The sequence below is a fragment of the Lipotes vexillifer genome, unplaced genomic scaffold (assembly GCF_000442215.2).
Source record: "Lipotes vexillifer unplaced genomic scaffold, Lipotes_vexillifer_v1.1 scaffold98, whole genome shotgun sequence".
NCBI lineage: Eukaryota > Metazoa > Chordata > Mammalia > Artiodactyla > Lipotidae > Lipotes > Lipotes vexillifer.
The window spans coordinates 2,594,169-2,616,111 of NW_006799611.1; the positions used below are offsets into that span (position 1 = coordinate 2,594,169).

A 21,943-nucleotide genomic window follows, 5' to 3' on the forward strand; every position below is an offset into this window, starting at 1 on the left:
GGACACAATGGTAGGGAAAGCAGATACTGATCTGGAGTTTACAACCTAGTAGAGGAGAGATTAATTTCTAATTCAAAGTGTGTGTTAACATTACAGGGGTTGTGTTTATTTCACCATTCCCCGCTCTCCCCTATCTGAATGAAAGGCAAAGTCATTTATGCATCTCGGGTTGGCTGAGGTTACTCAGTCTAAGATCTGGAACCTCTGTAGAGTCACAGATTTGAGTTATGGGCAGATTCTGGGTTGGTTCATGAGACATGAAACCTTTGGTCAGGGTGGTTCTATGCAAGAAATCTATGGGCTTACCCCATTGAGGACTTTCTTATCATCAGGCTATGTGTAGTATGGCAAAGGGGCTCCAACCCTGAGCCTCTGAGTTGTTATTTTGTTTCACAATCTTGACTTTGGAGCAGTGACAGTGTTACAAAGTCATAGTTGGGAAAGGAAGAAGTGTCCTGGGACTTCCCTGGTGGGTCCAGTGGTTAAGACTCTGCACTTCCAATGCAGGGGGTGCAGGTTTGATCCCTGGTCCAGGAACTAAGATCCCATATGCCGCCTGGCCCCAAAATAAATAATTTTAAAAATTAAAAAAAAAAAAAAAAGGAAAGTGTCCTGTCATAACACCAAGTATGTTCCAAACAGCAATTCTCTGACACCAAGTGGGTGTCCTACACTTCAGTTAAATTCTGACAAGTTGGCACAGACCTCATAGGTTAAGGGATCAGTCCCACAAGACTGTCTCCCACTTCAGATGTCAGCAGCAAGTGGGGTCACCAGCCACCCCCACTTCTGCCTGGCCGACTACAAATTCCGGCATTTCCATGACCACCCCCTCCCGATTCAATAATTTGCTGAAACAATTCACAGCCCTCAGGAAAGTGCTATACTTACAATTAGAGTTTCATTAGAGAAGATAACAACCCAGGAACAGCCAAATGGAAGAGGTACATAGACTAAGGTCTTGGGAGAGGGGCGTGCAGAGGGTCCATGCCCTCTCCGGATAGGCCACCCTACCAGCTCATCGATGTGTTCACCAACCCAGAAGGTCCTTGAGCCTCAGTGATTCAGGGTTTTTAATGTGCGATTTTATTACATATGCACATCTGATTAAATCATTAGCCATGTGACTGAACTCAATGTCCAGTCCCTTTTCCCTCCCTGAGGTCTGGGTTTGAGGCTGAAAGTTCTGACCCTCTAATCACGTGGTTGAAGGGGTTCATTTTGAATAACAAAAGACACTACTGACACTCATGAAATTACAAGGGTTTTAGGAGTTCTGTGCCAGGAACCAGGGACAAAGACCAAATGTATTTTATTATCCTATATGTTCCCATCAGCTCCCCAATTAAATATGTGATATGAGCAAAACCCATGAGCTTGCTATGCAAATGCAACTTCAAGACAATTCCCCAGCACCACCTTCCAAACGATTTCAGGAGTTGCAGTGCTTTCCAGAGGGAGGCCCACCCCTGGGATCAAATCTCATTTCTACCTTGTACCAGCTGGATGGCCTCAGGTAAGTCCCCTCACCTCCAAAGCGGTTTCCTCACCTGTAAAATGGAGGCAGTAACTCCTGTCTCAGAGGGTCCTTTAACGAGATGGTGCACATCCAAGTGCCTGGCATGCAGGGGTGAGCAGTAAATGTTAGGGGAAACATTCCTCTCCCCTTCTGTCCAACTATGTAATCCCTGGCAATCCTGGCCTGGACTCTGATCCCTGTGGGGTGTGACTGTCCGAGTCTTCCCTGTTAGACACTCAACTGAGGCCCCCATCACACACACACACACACAAACACACACACACACACACCACCACCACCACCACCACCACCACCACCACCACCAACAACAACAACAACAACAACAACAACACCAACAACGGTAACACATACCATCTGAGCCCCTAGGCCTGGTTTTACCATCAACTAACTGGGTGGCCTCAGACAAGGTCCAAGTCCCTGCCCTTCTTTGGGCCTCAAAACACATGTGTACAAAGAGAGTCTGGGATCTGAGGTTCAGGGAGGTGGGAGTTGCCTTCCATTCTGACTAAGCCCCCATCTGCAATCAGCACCAGGGTGTGAAGCAGAGAGAAGCAGCCAATAACAGTTTGAATAACTTAAAACTTTATTATGGGCAAAAGTACTGGCTTGAAGAGTCAAGCCTAAGGGCAACTTTCCAAAATCAAGCTTAGATAAGGAAAGGGAGGGATGCCTGAGGCCTGGCTGGGGCCAATGCAAGGCTGGGGCCAGTGCAAGGCTGGGGCCAGGGCTGAGACCCAAGGTCAGTACACTATTGAACTCTGCCCTCTGAGTTCCAGCTGAGTCTGGGGAGGCCAGAGGGGACCCAAGACCATATAGCCCGGCACAGGGAGGACCAGGGAGAGGCCCCGGTCAGGTCTCCTTCACCTCTGCAACAGGAACATAGCTATGCACCATGGGGAAGTGCTCCTGACTGCCCCAAGACCAAAAGGGGGCCTCTTCCCTGAGGTTATTCTGTGTTACAGAGAAGAGATCCTCTAGTGCCATCTACCCCCAACCTGGGAATGGCTGAAACCTGGACAAAGACAGAGCCCTGCAGAGTGTGCAGGGAGCAGGCAATGCAGGGCCCAGGGGGTGATGTCAGGGCCTGAGCTCATCCTTCCACTTCTGTAGCTTCTTGTCCATGGCCTGGAGCGTGGATTCATCCTGCACCAACACAGATTGGTCCTACCCCTCTCCCCACACCCGCAGGAGGCATGGGGAGGCTTGGGGAGATCTTCCCTCCCCCAGGCCTGTCCTTTACCTTCATGAAACAGAAGCGGATATAGTGGTCAAAGAGCTTCTGATGTGGCACGCTGCAGAAGATGGACACCGGGATGGCCATCAAGCCCTGTGGAGGAGGAAGCCCAAGCCTCAGCGGCCCCACAGCCCAGCAGGCCTCTGGGGGGCTCCAGGCGGTCAGAGATGTTCCGTGATGAGACAGGAGAAGGAAAATTAGTTCAATGCAACACCTCCCAGTGCTGCATCAAGGTCAGAGGAAAAGCATCCCAAATCATCATTCCAAGTCCCTCCTTATGTACAGAAGGGAGAGGGAGGCTGAGAGCAGGGAAGATCATGCGGCAGGTCAGGGCAGAGCCATAGAATAAATAAGTCTTAGGGAATTCCCTGACTGTCCAGTGGTTAGGACTCTGCGCTTTCACTGCTGAGGGCGCGGGTTCAATCCCTGGTCCGGGAACTAAGATCCTGTAAACCATGTGGCACGGCCAAAGCAAAAAACAAAAAAAACACCACAAACAAGCAAAAAAAGAAATAAGTCTTAGAGTCGTAGCTCTGAGATGGATGGACCTCAGAGTTAATGGGCCAACTCCTCACTGTACAGATGGGAAGACTGAAGCCCTGAGAGGGCAGGAACTCCTGCCAGCCCACAAGGCATATTTGAGCAAATTGAAAACAGGCTTCCCATTCCTTGAAGTGGATGCAACTCTGTGCCATGGCTCAAGGCAGAGGATTGGCTGGATTTTGGCACATCAGCCCCCTGGTCAGGCACCCTTCGCAGTGCATAGCCTGTAAAACATACACAGGGGCCCTGGCAGAGGCCCAGCCCACCTTGCTCTTGACCATCCACTTGACGAAGCGTCTGTCGTAAGGCTCATCTGCAGCTCCAGGCAAGTTGGGCATCTTGCTCTCTGGGGGACAGAGGCCAGGCTGAGCCCTGGGCAGCCTCCAGGGCCCTGTACCTGGCCCAGCCCGGCCAGTCCCACTCACTGAATTCCGAGATGTCTGTGATGAGGAAATAGCTGCCCTGGGGGACCACGGGCTTCAGGCCTACAGACTTCAGGCTCTGCATCATGTGGTCACGGCAGCGCTGTACGGCCTGTGGGAGCTGCACAAAGTAGCTGCTGGGTTGGCCGAAGTGCAGCTGCTCCCGCTCAAAGCTCTGGGCTACTGCAGCCTGGGGAGGGCGGAGGGACAAGCAGCTCAGGTGTGACCTGACCTCGGAGCCGGCCCCCCCCCTCCCCCGATGGGGTGGGTCCTGCCCCCCTCACCTGGCCCTGGGTGGGGCAGTGGAAGATGGAGTTCTGGTGCACGGTGCGCAGGTGCCTCAGGAGACTGTCCGGGCCTAGGACCCAGCCCACCTGGACCAGGAGCATAGGTAGGGGGTGAGGCTCTTCGGGGCCTGACCAAACCCTTTCTGGATTTCCAGGCCAGACTCGCCTACCAAGGACTGTAGAGGGAGGGGTCACCCCCACCCTCATTGACTCACCTTCCAGCCTGTGGCGCTAAATGTCTTGCCAGCGCTGCCAATGGTCAGGGTGCGTTCCCACATGCCAGGGAGGGTGGCTGCCCAAAGCCAAATAACGCAGCTGCTGAGATGGGGGTGGGGGCAGGGGAGGGGTGGGGGCTGGACCCCAGCGGGCACTCAGGCTCTCAACGCTCCAGACTCCACTCTGTGCCAAGCTACTTCCAGGACTTATTTGAGCTCACCCTCGTGACAACGCTGGGAGGCAGGTGCCACGTGTGCCCCTGTCCTCAGAGAGGTGAAGTCACTGCCCCCGCTCGCCTGACCTGTGTGGGTCTAGACCCCTCAGTCCTAATCAACAGGCCTGCGCTGACACCCAGACTGGGCTCAAGGCCCTGCCACAAATGTCCGGGGGAACGGGGGCACCGTGGTCTGCTCGGCTCACCGATGCTGATGTGCTGGCACCCGTCGTAGACCAGCCACTGGTAGACCTCGTCGGTGATACACACCACGTCATGCTGCTGGCACAGGCTGGCCACCAGCTCCAGTTCTGCCCTGGAGAACACCTGCAGGGACCATCCCCAAACAGAGAGGCCTGCTTAGAAAGATGAAAAGACAGGGCCAGAGCCGGTGCTGAGGGCTTTTCTGTCCCATCCTATCCCTGCAACAGTGACCCTGTGAAGTTGGTTGTGAGATAACAGAAAATACATATGTGTGTGTGTGTGTGTGTGTGTGTGTGTGTGTGTGTATACATACACACACACACACACACACACATATATATCTATCTCTGCCCCGATTCCTGGCACAGAACTCCTAAAACCCTTGTAAATTACTAAGTGCTAAGAGCACTAGGAACATCTTTTGTTCTAATATTTGCTCTTTGATCCTGACCTAGACACAGGGCTCTGGAAACCCTTGTAAATTCCTAAGTGATAAGAGCACTAGAAGTGGACTTCCCTGGTGGCGCAGTGCTTAAGAATCTGCCTGCCTTCAATCCCTGGTCCAGGCAGATCCCACAGGCCACAGAGCAACTAAGCCTGTGCACCACAACTACTGAGCCTGTGCTCTAGGGCCCGTGAGCCACAACTACTGAGCCCTCGTGCCACAACTACTGAAGCCCATGAGCCTAGAACCTGGGCTCCACAACCACAACAAGAGAAGCCACCGTAATGAGAAGCCCGCACACGGCAACAAAGAGTAGCCACTGCTCGCCGCAACTAGAGAAAGCCCGTGCACAGCAACGAAGACCCAACACAGCCATAAATAAATAAATAAATAAATTTATAACCAAAAAAAAAAAAAAAAAAAGAATCCGCCTGCCAGTGTGGGGGACACGGGTTCGAGCCCTGGTCCGGGAAGATCCCACATGCCACGGAGCAACTAAGCCCGTGCGCCACAACTACTGAACCTGAGCTCTAGAGCCCGTGAGCCACAATTACTGAGCCCGCATGCCACAACCACTGAAGCGCACATGCCCTTAACCTGTGGGATCTGATGCCATCTCCAGGTAGACACTGTCAGAATTGAATTAAATTGAGTTGACTTGTGGGACACCCAGCTGGTCTCACAGAATTGCTTAGTGTGGGGGAAAACCCCCACATATCTGGTGTCAGAAGCATTTTGAGTGTGATAATGGTGTGACAGTAAAGGAGAGACACAGGTGGAAGCCTGGGTCTTCCTTCACATCAGTTCTGTCATGTTCCCATTTTCCAGATGAGAAACTGGAGAGGGGAAGTCACTGGCCCAGGTTCATGGGGAAGTCATGGAGGTGTCCAGCATGCTCCACCACCTGAGGCCTGATACCTTCCCTGGGGATCCCTGCCCCAGGCCCTGGGACCTCTGGGAGCTTCGGTCCTCAGAGCTCATCACAGGTAGTCCTCCCACTTCACAGACAAAGAAACTGAGGCCCTATGGCAGCACAAGAGTAACAGAGCAGGGACGTGAGCCAATCTGGAGGGGTCCCCGGAGGAGGTCTCTCAGGTACCTTTCCCAGGGGGTTGTTGGGTGTGTTGAGGATAAGGGCTTTAGTGCGAGATGTGAACTTGCTGGCCAGCTCCGTGGGGTCCAGCTGCCAGTTGCTGCTGGAATCCAGTTCCCCATCCTGGTTGGGGCTCTGCAAGAGGAGGTGGGAGGGGGTGGCAATACTTACCCACATGACTTTCATCTCTAGAAAGTCAGCCTTCCTCCCCCCAGGTATCTCTCCCCACTGTCTCTCGTCTCGGGCTCTGGACACCCCTCTCCTCATCCTGGAGAAACTGCCCTCCTTCACTTCCTTCCTTCTTTCCCACCTCCCAGGGTTCAACCCAGCACACTCCTTGGACCCCTCTGCCCACCCACACCCCAACCAGCATCCTTACCGGCTTCAGGGACACAAACACAGGGCGACCCCCTGCCATCAATGTCATGGGCTCATAACAGTCAAAAAAGGGCTCAATGATGATGACCTGGTACAAGGATCAGATTGGCTGGGGTCGGCACCACCCTGACCCTTCACCCCCACCCAGCCCTGGCCTTGCCCACTCACCTCGTCTCCTTCGTCCACCAGGGCCTGGAAGGCTGTGAACAGGGCCCCATAGGCACCCACAGTCACCAGCACGTTCTTGAGCGGGTCTATGTCCTGTCCCAGCAACTTCCCAAAGAAACTGGCCAGGATCTTCGTCAGGGGTGGATAACCCTGCTGGGACATCAGGGGTCAGCGGCCTGGTTCAGCCTGGGCCCACCCTCCCACTCAGATGCATCCAGGCAATTCTAGCATCTTCCAGCAGCAAGCCTTGGGGCAGAGTCAGTTCCTGTGGGGTGAGTTCTTTCATCTCCATCGCCAGCACATACCATAAAGCCTGCTCTGTGCCAGGTCCAGCATCCAGGGCTGGGATCAGTGGGAAATCAGACAGAGTGTATGCCTTTGTGGAGCACAGTGCAACGGAGCCCTCAAAATAGCAGCAACTCCACACTTTAAACACCTCCCTCTAAGTTTAAGAAGCACTTTTGTGCCATCTAATCCTCTTGGCAGCCTTGCAAAAGAGGTATTATTTGATCCCCACCATTTGACTGGTAGAAAAACAGTGGGCCAGAGAAAGAAAATTACTTGCCCAAGGTTATGCCAGTTGAAGTGCGGGAATAGGACTTTATGTTGCAGCTTTGGAAGCACCCCACTTTGAGAGGAAGATTGGATCTGTATGCTTGTTTGTTGAGGACACTTATAAAACACTCCAGGCTGGGCTTCCCTGGTGGCGCAGTGGTTGAGGGTCCGCCTGCCGATGCAGGGGACACGGGTTCGTGCCCCGGTCCAGGAAGATCCCACATGCCACGGAGCGGCTGGGCCCGTGAGCCATGGCTGTTGAGCCTGTGTGTCCGGAGCCTGTGCTCCGCAACGGGAGAGGCCACAACAGTGAGAGGCCCACATACCGCAAAAAAAACCCCAAACAAACAAACAAACAAACAAAAACACTCCAGGCTAAGCCAAGGGACTGAAACCTAAGGTCTAGAACTTAACTAAATAATTCACTAAACCAGAATTGACTACATAAAAATGAAAAATTTCTGTACACCAAAATATCCCATGAGCAAAGTTAAAAGACAAAGAGAGGAACACTGCAACATAAGAGAAAGAAATAAGATATTTAATATATAAAGAGCTCTTTCAAAGCAATAAGACAAAGATATACACCCAAATGAAAAACACGAGGTCAGGCCTGAAAGAAAAAGTCCTGAGGCCCAATATGTACATGAAAAGAATGAACATTCCTGCCAGCTCTGAGACCAGCCTGTTGGTGGGTATGTGAGTAAACCTTACTAGAGGGCAATGTGACAATATCCGGCATGGGCTGAAATGCTTACACCCTTTGATTCTCTAGTTTTACTTCTTGGGATATATCTGAGAGAAATATTCACATATGTGTACAAAGGGATACACAAAGAGATATTCACTGTGGTATTGCTTAATAGTGAGATAACCAAACCAGATCATCAGTGTAGGGCTGGGTAAATAGATTATGGCACATCTAGGCAATCGGATACTATGCAGCCATCAAAAAGAATGAGGCTAATGGGGTACATATACACAATGGAATACAACTCAGCTATGAAAAAGAATGAAATAATGCCATTTGCAGCAACATGGATGCAACTAGAGGTTATCATACTAAGTGAAGTAAGTCACAAAGAGAAAGACAAATACCATATGATATCACTTATATGTGGAATATAAAATATGACACAAATGAACCTATCTATGAAACAGAAACAGAATCAGGGACATAGAGAACAGACTGGTGGTTGCCAAGGGGGAGGGGGATGGGAGAAGGTTGGATGGGGAGTTTGGGATTAGCAGATGCAAACTGGTTTATATAGAATGGATAGACGACAAGGTCCTACTATATAGCACAGGGAACTATATTCAATATCCTATGATAAACCATAATGGAAAAGAATATGAAAAAGAATGTATGTTTGAGTCACTTTGTTGGACAGCAGAAATTAACACAACATTGTAATTCAACTATACTTCAATAAAAAATAAATTAGAAAAAAAGAATGAGGCTGTTTTGACATGGAAAGATGCCTATGTCATACTATTTAGTGAAATAAGTTATAGAACATTACTTAGAGTATGAGTCCATTTGTGTTAAGAAACACAAATCTCACGTGTGGGCATGTGAATGTGTGTGTGTTTATACAAGCATTTTAAAGTTAAAAGTTCAGGGGACTTCCCTGGTGGTGCAGTGGTTGAGAGTCCACCTGCCAATGCAGGGGACACGGGTTTGGGCCCTGGTCCGGGAGGATCCCACATGCCGTGGAGCACCTGGGCTCGTGCACCACAACTACTGAGCCTGTGCTCTAGAGCCCGTGATCCACAACTACTGAGCTTGCGTGCCACTACTACTGAAGCCCACGTGCCTAGAGCCCGTGCTCCGCAACAAGAGAGGCCGCCACAGTGAGAAGCCCACGCATGGCAACAAGGAGTGGCCCCTGCTTGCAGCAACTAGAGAGGGCCCAGGTGCAGCAATGAAGACCCAACGCAGCCAAAAATAAAATAAATAAATTTCTAAAAGTTAAGAGTTCAAGAGTCTAAACACTCAGCAAAGTAGCAAACTGTTAGCAGTGGTTATCTCTGGGTGGTGGCACTGGAGGGAATTTTCCCCCAGGGCGATGAGATGCACACCAAAGTTTAAGAAACTACTCCAAGGGGGCAAATATTTACTCTGTGGTTCTTTACAGAAAGACTTCGGATTTAGAGTCAAAACAATCAGCAGGGCTTTCCTGGTGGCGCAGTGGTTGGGGGTCTGCCTGCCGGTGCAGGGGACGCGGGTTTGTGCCCCAGTCCGGGAGGATCCCACATGCCGCGGAGCGGATGGGCCCGTGAGCCATGGCCGCTGGGCCTGTGTGTCCGGAGCCTGTGCTCCGCGGCGGGGGAGGCCGCGGTGGTGGGAGGCCCGCGTACCGCAAAATATATATATATATATATATATATATATATATATATATATATATATAAAGAAAAAAAAAAAACCCAATCAGCAGCTTGTCTTTCAGGGTTAAGCTTAGGTGTCACCTCCTTCAGAAAGCCCTCCCTGATCTCCCAGGTCTCATTCCCTCCTTCTTGCTCCCAAGTACCCCATTCTCCTCCATCACAGCATATCAGCTACCTTTGTCTTCTGCTATTCTTTTGGTTTTTGGTCTGCTTTTCCCACTAGACCATGAGCTCCTGGCTCATGCTTTTTTATCTGTCTTTCCCCCAGACCATGAACTGTCCCAGGGCCTGGAACAAAGGAGACAGTCAGTGAACACTGAACCATGGCCAGACTGAATTCCCGGGGCTCTGCCCCATGAACCCTGACACTCAGATGGGCCTGCTGCCCAAAAAGATCTGCTCCGTCCTCCCCCGGGACCTCCTCAGAGGCCCATGTCCAGGGACCCCCCAGAGGGGCTGGTAGACTCACAAATGCCTTCGTGTACTGGTTGAGCATGAAGTCCCCACTGATGGCGTGCTGAAAGGCTTCCACGGCGAAGTCTGGGGGTGGGAAGTCTGGGAAGCCTTGGCCCAAGTTCACGACATCAGCCTCACTAGCCAGTTTGACAAACTCCACCCTGGGCAACAGACAGAGAGTGGGTACCAGCCCAACTCTCCACTCCGACCTGGACTTCCGCTTGCTTCCAGGGCAGGGTGAGCAAGGCGTTGGGTTCCTTCTAGAAAAACTGTATAATCAGCATCCACCCTGGTCCGGAGATCTGTTCGTGGTCATAACTGGTTCCATGCTGATCACATGTCTTAGCCCAGGGGCTTTCCAACTTTCCACCACGATCCATAGTAAGAAATCACTTTTACATCCCAAGCTCTGTAGAGCACAAACATGGACTCAACTTTCTCCTTCCGGTGTGATCCACTGCAGTATTTCCCATCCTATTCTACTCTAGTCTTTAGAAATACTTGTTGAGTGCCCCGAAATGGATTTCATGACCCGTTCTTGTGTCTCTCAGCACCACACTTTGAAATGCTTGCTCACATCATCTCTGATAGTCTATGAGGCATGTTCTGCTCCTTGATCACAGCGGGGACGGAGAAGCTGGGGTTTGGGCGCCTTGCCCCACGTCTCCCAGTTAGCACTGCTAGCCTTTGGTGTCTGAAGCACCAGTTCTGCTCTTGACGATTACCCTGGACAGACTGGGGCCTGCCATCATCTGCCGTCTCTGACCCCTGACCACCTTTCTTCTGGCCCTGCCTAGTGGCTACCTGTTCAGGGAAACTGGAAGACAGGCTGAGAGGCTGAAGAGGCTGGTATGTGGTTCCAGGTTGGTTGGGGGCAGAGGGGTCAGGCTGGGTGGAGTTGAATTTGCATAACAATAAATATCATTATGTCTAAAATTGGTCATTTTCTCTCCAGAGCGCCACAGTGTCTCTGAAGACACAGAGTTGCTGAAGCTCAGAGAGGCCAGTGGCCTGCCCAGAGTCACACAGCCGCTAAGGCAGAGCTGAGATGCAAAATCAGGTGGTGGATGTTCCATGGTTGCTGGGACAGGGGAGCCAGGCTCAAATACCCTACGGAGACCAGCTGCCCTGTGGGTTGGGCCTCTAGGGTCCTGATCCTCAGGCCACCACCCTGGGGGCAGCAGGAACCTGGGACCTTTCATGGCCCTCATCCTTCCTGGCACTCCTCTGCTGTCCCGTGCATTCCTCCCAGGCCAGCTCCTGCTCTGCCCTGCCTTCGCATGAGACTTAGCCTCTCCTGGCCTCAGTCCTTCCTTCTGTACAATGGGTGTGACGGGTTCAAGAGTCTGCTGGGTCTGTGAGTCAGGAAAGATTCTTCCTGTCTCTCCCAGCCAGTCATTTCCTCCTTCGGAGTTGGACTTTACCTTATCTGAAAAATGGGCCACAAGCCTGCCCACCTGCCTCACAGAGAGGACAGAGCGTGGCAGCCTGGGGAACAGGACCCTGGAGGCCCAACCTAGAGGGCAACCGGACCCTATAGGGCCTTTGGGCCTGGCTCCCCCATCCCAAACACCATGGAGCATCAGAGGAGAAGATGGAGGTGGAAGATTTTTGCAAAACACAAAGTGTTGTACAGCAGGGGAGTTTGAAAGAAAAAATGGTTCTCTTTTTGGTAAAAACAACAGCCAATGATTTTTTTTTTTTTAACGTATAGAGGTGGCTCAATGCCCTTGGCCAAAGGTAGAGCGGGCCAGAAGCGGGGGTTGGGGGGAAGCGGGAAGGTCATTAAATCTTTCTCACACATCTTCCATTGCATCCATCGAATCAAGGGTGACAAGGGGCACATATGCCTCTTATATTTGGAATAGGTCAATAAAGAAAAGATGTCAACCTCTGCAAGTGTTGGTGAGGAGCTGCCCGTGTCTTACCTTCTTATATTCCTTAGCTTAGCGTGTTCTGTACTAAGTGTGAAATGAAAGAATCCCTGGAAAGCCCTCAGCCTGGTGCCTGGGTAATGCCTGGGTAATGGCCATCGCTCACATAATATGTCACCTCATCCTCCCAGGCCCTTCAAGGGAAACGGAATTACCTCCATTTCCCAGATGGGAAACTGAGGCTCAGAGCAGGCGAGTCACCGGCCCCAAATGCCACAGCCAAGCAGGGCAAGGCTGAGATCCAAATCTAAGCTGGCTGCTGGGGGTCTCACCTCTCAGGAGCTGTGACTACAAATCTCCCCCCGTCCGAGTGCGCGGCCGTCCTGGGTACCACTGAGTTACTGCCAATCCAGGGACCGCCAGCCCTGCCCTGCCCTTGAGCCCAGGGGACCCCCACACCCCTCCCCAGCCCCACCCAGCTCACCATGGGTTGTGGTCGATCCCATCCAGCCTTCGAGCCTGCAGCTGTTTGGTCATGACGAGCTGAAGACAGAACAAACGGAGGGTCAGTGGTGGAGGCCCAGCAGCCTGGGCCTGCCCGGGAGGCAGCTTCTCTGGGGCCACAGCCTTGGTGTCCACTCCTCCAGGCGGGAGGCAGAGAGCAGGGCTCCCAGACAAGACGGGGGGGGGGGGGGGGGGGGGGCGGCCCCCCCCCCCCACACACACACACACGGGGGGGGGGGGGCGGGGCCTCCCGCCACCCCGCTCAGCTCCTCCCACTCCAGCAGCCTGGACGCGCCCACCTGCCAGCCCAGGGTCCTTGTGTCCTGGCACACAGCCTGGATTCCATCAGGTTAAAGTTTGACCCAGGAGCGCCTGGGGCCGAGGAGGAGGGGCAGGAGGAAGGGGGAGAGCAGAGCACGGGAAGGATGGTGGCGACAGTGACTGCAGCAGCTTCTCGCTAAGCTCTTCCTTTGACTTCTCAGGACAACCTGGCTGGTCCCGTTTTACAGATGAGAAGATGGAGGAGGGGGAGCGGGGAGAGGGATGTGTTCAAGGTCATACAACAGATACACTCAGATTCAGGGCTGTTTGAGACGAGGCCACGTTCTGACTCAGGCAAAGAGGACACTTGCTTGGTCCTAGGGCGCTCAGGGGACCTCCCCTCCCCTTCCCTGTGTTCCTTCCAGGCCAGCTTCCCCCTCACCCGCAGGTGTGCAGACACTGGCCAGGCCTGAGAACCACCAAACTCAGGTCCTAAGCCCGCCTTGGCTGGGTGACATTGCACAGGTGCTTTAGCTCCCCTGGCCTCAGTCTCTCCATCAGTATAATAGGGGCATAGGCTCCGTGGTCCCTCCTAGCCTCCTGGTCCTGTGGCTTGGAGTCTCAGATGACCGGCAGGTGGTGGGGCCACAGCTGTATCTAACAGTGAGCCCCCACTGTTCCTTATGGGCTTAGTCCCCACAGCACGCCTATCAGAGGGACCAGGATAATCCCCATGTAAAGATGAGGACACTGAAGCTCACAGAGGTTCAGGGACTTCCCCAAGGTTGGAGGAGGAGCTGGACAGGACCCTGGTCAGGGTGGGGGCAACAGCAGGGCTCCTAGTGTCTGGTCCCTGCCCTGGAGAAGGGCATGGGGACCATCTGTATATGGGCCAGGCTTTTCCATCACCTGGGAGTCTTGCTGATGGGAATGATTTGCAGAGAGCCCAGCATGGGCAGGTGCTTTGCTAACATTGGCAGCCCTGTCCCTGACACCTCTCACCAGGCCTGGCACTCAGAACATGTCAAAATAGTTTAAAATGAGAGCGTGATCCCTGCCAGGCAAAATCATGTTAGCACCCAAATGTTAGTCAGCAGTGATTATCTTTGGTTGGTTAGTTAACAGATATTTTTCTTCTCTTCCTTACAATTTTCTTATTTTCCAAATTTTCTAAAATAAAGGTTTTATTTTTATGATTAAAAAATGTGGGAGAAAATTACATTTTAGAGGAATGTTTGTAAATGTGATATACCAATATCAATAAAACAGGCTACAAAATAGCATGTACGGGATGATTATATTTTTTAAAATATACCCTAATATATATTTGTATGTATATATATATTTTTATGACCATATGTGAATAGAAAAAAAATTTAGAAGGAAACATACCAAATGTTAAGAAAGGTTCTCTCTGAGTGGTGGAATTATAGGTGATTTAATTATAAGTGTACTTTTCTATGTTTCTAAGTTTCTTGTATGAAGAGCATACCATATTTGACTGATTCTGATATGTGTATTTTTTGCACATTGCACTTTCAGATGTGTCTTAGAATCTATAGCATGAGTTTAATTGGCAATTTCCCCACTTACTAGTCCATAAAATACCAGTGCATCCTAATATTGATGGCATTATAGGTTCAATGATATAAGGAATTACGTTTGAATCAGGTACGCATCATACTTAAAAAAATAAAGTGAAGATGAGTCGGGGCAGTGGGGGTGGGTGGGTAGAGGTTGGAGTGAGGGAGTTTGTGGAGGGCTGGGGTGGGCGAAGGGGCACAGAGAGAGAGCAAAGGGGGTAGATGGAGTTGAATGAGTTTAGGAAGAAGATAAAAAAGGGGGACTCTAGAAACTTGGGGTGCTCAATGGAGTGACCTTTGAGTATGTCACACACTACTTGGATAAGTGAGGAACCAGTGCCTATTCTTGAGCTTATGCATAATGTATTTATTCAGCCAACATTTATGAAGCACCTACTGTGTACCAAACACTGGGCTGGGCACAAGGGGTGGTAGGGAGGCAGCAGCTCCAAGGAGACCATTCAGGTGCATAGCTACAAGTTCTAGATTAGAAGCAAGGGCAAGGGAGAGGCCCACACCCAGGCTGCAGTCAGAGAAGGCCTCCTGAAAGAGGAGGCTCATGCACAGCTTTGAAGCCAGAACCAAGCCAGATCCCAGGAGGCCTGGGGCATGCAAGCAGCAGAGCACGAGGGGCTAGAGCACTTACAGTCTGATGCAAACACCGGGCGAGGGAAGCTCCAGACTTCTTTCCCCGGAAGGGCCCCACCAGGTGCAAATAGATGGCCGCCGCATTCCTGAACATGCCTCCCAGAGCCATGGGGCACTGACGATGACTCCTCCAAGGGCAGAGGAGAAGAGAGGAGAATGCCCTGGACAGAAAATGGCTCCGAGCTCAGGACTTGGGTCCCCCACACACAGCTCTAATAACAACAACAACAATAAGTGCTAATATTTATTGAGTAGTCCCTGTGTGCCAGGCATGGCAGCAAATGCTTTGTTGCATGGCTATCCTTCAGTCCTTGAAACGCTGGGACCCCTTCCCCCCAGCAACCAGAGTGACCCTTTAAAAATGTAAATCACCTCTAATTAAAAAATGATCCAGGGACTTCCCTGTTGGCACACTGGTTAAGAATCCACCTGCCAATGCAGGGGACACGGGTTTGAGCCCTGGTCCGGGAAGATCCCATGTGCCGCAGAACAGCTAAGCCCGTGCGCCACAACTACTGAGTCCCTGTGCCACAACTACTGAAGCTCATGCGCCTAGAGCCCGTGCTCCTCAACAAGAGAAGCCACTGCAATGAGAACCCCACACACTGCCATGAAGAGTAGCCTCTGCTCGTCACAACTAGAGGAAGCCCGCATGCAGCAATGAAGACCCAACACAGCCAAAAAAAAAAAGATCCAGGGACTTCCCTGGTGGTCCAGTGGTTGAGACTCTGCGCTCCCAATACAGAGTGCAAGAGTTTGATCCCTGGTCGGGGAACTAAGATCCTGCATACCACGTGGCAGCCAAAAAAAAAAAAAAAAAAAAAAAATCCAGTTGAAGATTATAGATGGCCCCTAACATTGCAGACAGAGTCAACCTTACATGTTCTGACTCTGGAAACACACATATCACCTGCAAATTATTGCTGTGCTAAAACCAAATCTAAAGCAGATCATGCCTCTGGATTACTAAAATACAAGGGACAGAAGAACACGTTAAATTACACCATGGAGATGCAATTAACAAACTCAGACTGATGGAAACTCTATAGAACAAATGACCCTGTTTCTTCAACAAATAAAATGCAAGAGGAAAAAAAAGCCTGGGACTTCCCTGGTGGCGCAGTGGTTAAGAATCCACCTGCCAATGCAGGGGACACGGGTTTGATTCTTGGTCTGGGAAGATCCCATATGCTGTGGAGCAATTAAGCCAGTGCAGCGCAACTACTGAGCCTGCACTCTAGAGCCCGTGAGCCACAACTATTGAGCCCAAGTGCCACAACTACTGAAGCCCGTGCACCTAGAGCCCATGCTCTGCAACAAGAGAAGCCACTGCAAGGAGAAGCCCATGCACTGCAACAAAGAGTAGCCCCTGCTCACCACAAATAGAGAAAGCCCCTGCGCAGCAACAAAGACATAACGCAGCCAAAAAAAAAAAAAGCCTGGAGCATTATAGATTAAAAGAGACTCAACAGACATAAATTAAAAAGTGAATGCCTTGGGGCTTCCCAGGTGGTGCAGTGGTTGAGCGTCCGCCTGCCAATGCAGGGGACACAGGTTCGTGCCCTGGTCCGGGAAGATCCCACATGTCACGGAGCGGCTGGGCCCACGAGCCATGGCCGCTGAGCCTGCGCGTCTGGAGCCTGTGCTCCGCAGCGGGAGAGGCCACAACAGTGAGAGACCCGCGTACCACAAAAAAAAAAAAAAAAATTAGACACTTTTGTGTCTCAAAGGATACCGTTAAGAAAGTGAAAAGAAAACCCACAGTATGGGAGAAAATATTTGCAAATCAGAAATCTGAATCTCTCCAAAGAGATATAAATGGCTAGTAAGCACATGAAAAGATGTTCAACATCATTAGTCATTAGGTAAATGCCACATTAAGATACCACTTCACATCCACTAGAATGGCTATAACAAATAAGACAGATAATTACAAGTGTTTCGAGGATGGTGAGAAATTGGAACCCTTGTATATTGCTTCTGGGAATGTAAAATGGTGCAGCTGCTGTGGAAAACTGTCTAGAAGTTCCTCAAAATGTTAACCATAGAGTTACCATATGATCCAGCAATTCTGTTCCTAGGTATACACCCAAGAGAAATGAAAAAAAATATGTCCACATAAAATCCTGTACATGAATATTCATAAGCAGCATTACTCCTAAGAGTCAAAAAAGTGGAAACAAACCTAAATGTCCACCAACTGATGAACAAAATGTGGTAAATCCATATGATTTAACAATATCATTTGACAACAAGAGGGAATGAAGCACTGAATCACGCTACAACATGGATGAACCTTGAAACATTATGCTAAGTAAAAGGAGCCCATTACCAAAGGCCACATATTGTATGATTCCATTGATATGCAACAGGCAAATCTAGAGAGTCAGAGAGTAGATTAGTGTTTGCCTTGGGCTGGGAGTGGCATGGGAGGTGAGGGTGGGGAACGACTGCTAATGGGTACGGGTGTCTTTTATTTTTTTTAAGATTTATTTATTTATTTATTTTTGGCTGCCTCAGGTCTTAGACGTGCCGTGCGGGTTTTCTCTTCTCTAGTTGTGGTGTGCAGGCTCCAGGGCACGTGGGCTCTGTTGTTGGCGGCACGTGGGCTCCAGTTGAGGCATGAGAGCTCGGTAGTTGTGGGGTGCAGGCTTAGTTGCCCCATGGCATGTGGGATCTTAGTTCCCTGACCAGGGATCGAACCCATGTCCCCTGCATTGGAAGGCGGACTCTTTACCACTGGACTACCAGGGAAGTCCCAGTATGGGTGTCTTTTTGCTGTGATGAAAATGTTCTAAAATTAGATTGTGATCATGGTTTCACAAGTGTGAATATACCAAAAACCACTGAATGGTACACTTTAAGGTTGAATGGTACGTGTGTTATATTTCAATAAAGCTATTTTTAAAAATTTCCAAGGTTTAAAAAAAAAAAAGGCAGTGACATGGTAGTGGCCACGGGGATGTGTCTCTGCACTGCCAGGAGCCTAAGTGACAGAGGGGATGGCTGTGCTCAGAAATCCATCCCCATCCTTAGCACAGAGGCCGTGCTTCCAAGGGCTGCTCCCAGCCAGTGCCCAAAGGACAGTGAGGCAGGCTGTTGCCGGGAGATGTGGCCCTCTCAAGGACTCCCACTGGCTTTCCTGGAACTTTCTGAGAACTGCACTGCATTTGAGACTTTTCCTTCCTTCCTTCTTTCCTTCTCTCTCTCCTCCAAGGGGGTCAGAATACAGCCCTAAAAAAGAAGTGGGTGTCTGGGCGTGAGGGGGACTGTTCTAGATTAAAAGACTAAAGAGACACTACTCGGCCATAAAAAAGAATGAAATAATGCCATTTGCAGCAACATGGATGTAACTAGAGATGATCATATTGCAATACAAGTGAAGCAAGCCAGAAAGAGAAAGACAAATACCATATGACGTCACTTATACATGGAATCTAAAATATGGCACAAATGAACCTACCTATGAAACAGAAACAGACTCACAGACATAGAAATCAGACTTGTGGTTGCCAAGGGGGAGGGGATAGGGAGAGAGATGGACTGGGAGTTTGGGGTCGGTAGATGCGAACTAGTACATGTAGGATGGATAAACAACAAGGTCCTACTGTATAGCACAGGGAACTATATCCAATCTCCTGGGATAAACCATAATGGAAAGGAATATTAAAAAAAGAATGTATAGGGACTTCCCTGGTTGTCCAGTAAGGGAAAGTGCACACCAGGGAACCATGGAGTGTCTCAGTGAAAGGGTCTTAGAACTTATTACAGGACCTATATGGGAAAAGAATGTAAAAAAGAGTGGATACATATGTATATGTATAACTGATTCACTGTGCTGCACAGCAGAAACTAACACAACATTGTAAGTCAACTGTATGCCAATAAAAATTTAAAACAAACAATTCGCTCCTCAAAAAAAAAAAAAAAAGAACTAGCTTAGGATTTGTACTGTGGTGGGTGATTTGGGTGAGGGCCCAAGGAGTGGGACTTTGCTCTGGATTGGTGCTTTCAGAAGCAGGGATAACTTTATGGTTGGAGATCTCAATAATTTTGTTTATAGGGAGGGCAGGCTAGAGTGAGACTAGTTATCATTGGTAAGGAAGCTGCAGTCCCTCGGATTAGCCAGGAGAGGGGTGTGCTTGGTATTGTGTGGCTTCAGTAATATTCGGGTTTGTCTGTGTTTAGACATGATTATGGAGGTGTCTTGTTTTTTTTTTTTTTCGGTACGCGGGCCCCTCACTGTTGTGGCCTCTCCCGCTGCGGAGCACAGGCTCCGGACACGCAGGCCCAGCGGCCATGGCTCACAGGCCCAGCTGCTCCGTGGCATGCGGGATCCTCCTGGACCGGGGCACGAACCTGCATCCCCTGCATCGGCAGGCGGACTCCCAACCACTGCAGCACCAGGGAAGCCCCAGGGGTCTTGTTTTTGTCTTGATTCCTCAAGGTCACAGAATGGCTTTGTCTGATGTTGATGTTCTGCGAAATTGTTCAGGTGCAACACAAGACCAAATCTGTAGGTGCCAGACAGCTCCTGGATTCCAGATTCTGCTTTTCTTTTTCTAAATCCTCATACTAAGAATAAAATCCAAAGTCTTTACCATGTACCATGGGGCCATATTAGATCAGATGTGAGGCCTCCTGTGCCAGGGGATATCCTGCCACTGTCCCCTACCCACACTCACCATTCCTGTCTGTTAGCTGTTCTCCTTATTCACTCTCCTTATCCTATAGCAGCACCAGCAAACGTTTTCTGCATTGGGCCAGTGCAAATATTTTAGGCTTGACAGGACAGACAGTCTTTGTTGCAGCTTCTCAAGTCTGCTGTAGTGGGAAAGCAGCCTTAGACAACACGTACACAAACAGGCGGCAGCGGTTTGCCCTGTGGCCTCACTTTTCCAATGGACCTAAGGAGAGGTGTTGATATTTCACTTTGCTCAGCTTTTTATTCATAAGGACAGAGTAACAACTTCTAAGCTCCTTATGTGCAGGACTGGAAACCAGAAGTCCAATATAACCTACCTGTTCACATAATTTCATAACTATCAGTACACGTTCTAATTTCATTGGAGAGAGGAAATAAAAGGAGAGTAATTTATAAACCAGTAATGGATATTTTAATATGTAAATGCTCAGGCTTGTCCACACTAGAAGATTCTAGGAAGTAGAGAGCTGTTGGCACCTGCTTATAAGAAATAAGTCTGGGGGCTTCCCTGGTGGCGCAGTGGTTGAGAGTCCGCCTGCCGATGCAGGGGACACGGGTTTGTGCCCCGGTCCGGGACGATCCCACATGCCACGTGAGCCATGGCCGCTGAGCCTGCGCGTCCGGAGCCTGTGCTCCGCAACGGTAGAGGCCACAGCAGTGAGAGGCCCACGTACCGCAAAAATAAATAAATAAATAAATTAAATAAAATAAAGTAAAAAAATTAAAAAAAAAGAAATAAGTCTGGCCTAAACTAGGCAACTCCCTAGCCTAGTCCCTTCTAAACCCCTCCCAACCTAGCCTCTTCCTCTAAGGTCTTTCAAAGCATCTCAGAGCCCTGAAAACTAGCCATCTGTCCAAAGGTGGGGCAGTTCCTCCTCTGTTCCTCACTCCATCCTCAGCTTCTGCCAAGCATGTTCTCTGGCCAGGCCCTGGCATAGCGCTGAGACTACAGTGTAGACCAGGCCTGGTGAGAGATGCCCACAAACACTGTCTCCTTCATTATCCAGCAAGTATTTCCTGACAAGTGCAAAAATGTGTGTTATGGCTCGAATTGTGTCCTCCAAAAGGATATGTCCAAGTCCTAACCTCTGGTACCTGTGAATATAGCCTTATTTGGAAATAAGATCTTTGAAGATGTAATCAATTTAACACAAGGTCATACTGGATAAGAGTGGACCTCAATCCAATATAATTTGTGTCTTTATAAGAAAAGGAGAAGAGACACAGACATACATAGGAGAAGGTCATGTGAAGGTCATACATAGGAGAAGGTCATGTGAAGATGACGGCAGAGATTAGAGTAGAGCACCTACAAGCCAAGGAACACCAAGGATTGTTGGCAGCACCGAAGCTAAGAGAAAAGCGTGGGCCAGATTCTCCTCTGGAGCCTTCAGAGATTCTCCTCTGGAGCCCAGTGACCCCTTGATTTTGGACTTCTGGTCTCCAGAATGTGAGAGAATAAATTTCTGTTGTTTAAACCGCCCAGTTTGTGGTACTTTGCTGCGGACGACCAGGAAACATACAGTGGGACACTAGGGGGCGCTGGGGACACAGCCCCCTCCACCACCACCCCCCCCCCCCCCCCCCCCCCCCATTCTTTGAATGTAATGTAATCCTGGCTAATATCACTCCTCTGCTCAAAATCCCTCAGGTCTGCTCCTTCACCCAGAAGGAAGCCCAAATCCCCAAGGGTGCCTACAAAGCCCAGCCACTACTGGTTGTCTCACTGTTCTGTGGTGTCTGGTTTCTCTCTGATGACACTCCCCTTGCTCCTCCTTTGCAGCCACAGTTCTCCCAAGGGACACGCACTAGCCTCAGGGCCTTTGTTCTTCTCTGAGCCAGCAAAGCTCTTTACCTATGTATCCCACGGGAGGACTCTGCTTTCCCATGCCTTAGTTGGAATGTCACCTTCTCACAGTTTTCACTGCCCTTCCCCCCCCCCCCCCCCCCCCCCCCCCCCTCCCCGCCCCCGCATGCAGGAGTTAGGGAGGGCTCCTTGGAGGATGTGGCCTTCCAGCTGAGTCCCAAAGGAGGGAAAAGGGTGCCAGGTGGTGCAAAGGCCCGTGGAACAGAACTGAGAGATTCCAGGAGCTGGGAATTCAGTCCGGCCAGAGTTCACCCTCTAATTTCTCAGAATTGAGAGTACTCCCTGGAAACCGGAAGTACTCCCTGATCCCTGTGGATCCAGAGCCAGAGCTTGGAGCAACAAAGGGCAGTGTGAT

The 21,943-nt window shown here is 50.2% G+C and overlaps 1 protein-coding gene across 2 annotated transcripts in view; it reads right to left on the reverse strand.

Annotated features, from left to right (window-relative positions):
• Window positions 1–2,598: 2,598 nt before the first annotated feature.
• The window catches only part of KYAT1 (kynurenine aminotransferase 1), a 31,329-nt gene continuing 11,984 nt past the window's right edge, over window positions 2,599–21,943 (reverse strand). Inside the window, exons 1-13 of one of the 2 annotated variants that reach the window (XM_007471796.1) lie at window positions 15,015–15,125; window positions 12,505–12,563; window positions 10,160–10,307; window positions 6,745–6,894; window positions 6,578–6,664; window positions 6,205–6,333; window positions 4,663–4,783; window positions 4,242–4,318; window positions 4,024–4,113; window positions 3,743–3,929; window positions 3,584–3,663; window positions 2,781–2,867; window positions 2,599–2,683 (exon numbers count right to left, since the gene is read on the reverse strand). In XM_007471796.1, the coding sequence (XP_007471858.1) occupies window positions 2,618–2,683; window positions 2,781–2,867; window positions 3,584–3,663; window positions 3,743–3,929; window positions 4,024–4,113; window positions 4,242–4,318; window positions 4,663–4,783; window positions 6,205–6,333; window positions 6,578–6,664; window positions 6,745–6,894; window positions 10,160–10,307; window positions 12,505–12,563; window positions 15,015–15,125 (1,392 nt within the window). In that variant the 3' untranslated portion in view covers window positions 2,599–2,617. Of the gene's footprint in view, window positions 2,684–2,780; window positions 2,868–3,583; window positions 3,664–3,742; window positions 3,930–4,023; window positions 4,114–4,241; window positions 4,319–4,662; window positions 4,784–6,204; window positions 6,334–6,577; window positions 6,665–6,744; window positions 6,895–10,159; window positions 10,308–12,504; window positions 12,564–15,014; window positions 15,126–21,943 lie in introns of those variants that run through there. The other variant, XM_007471795.1, reaches the window with a different exon arrangement.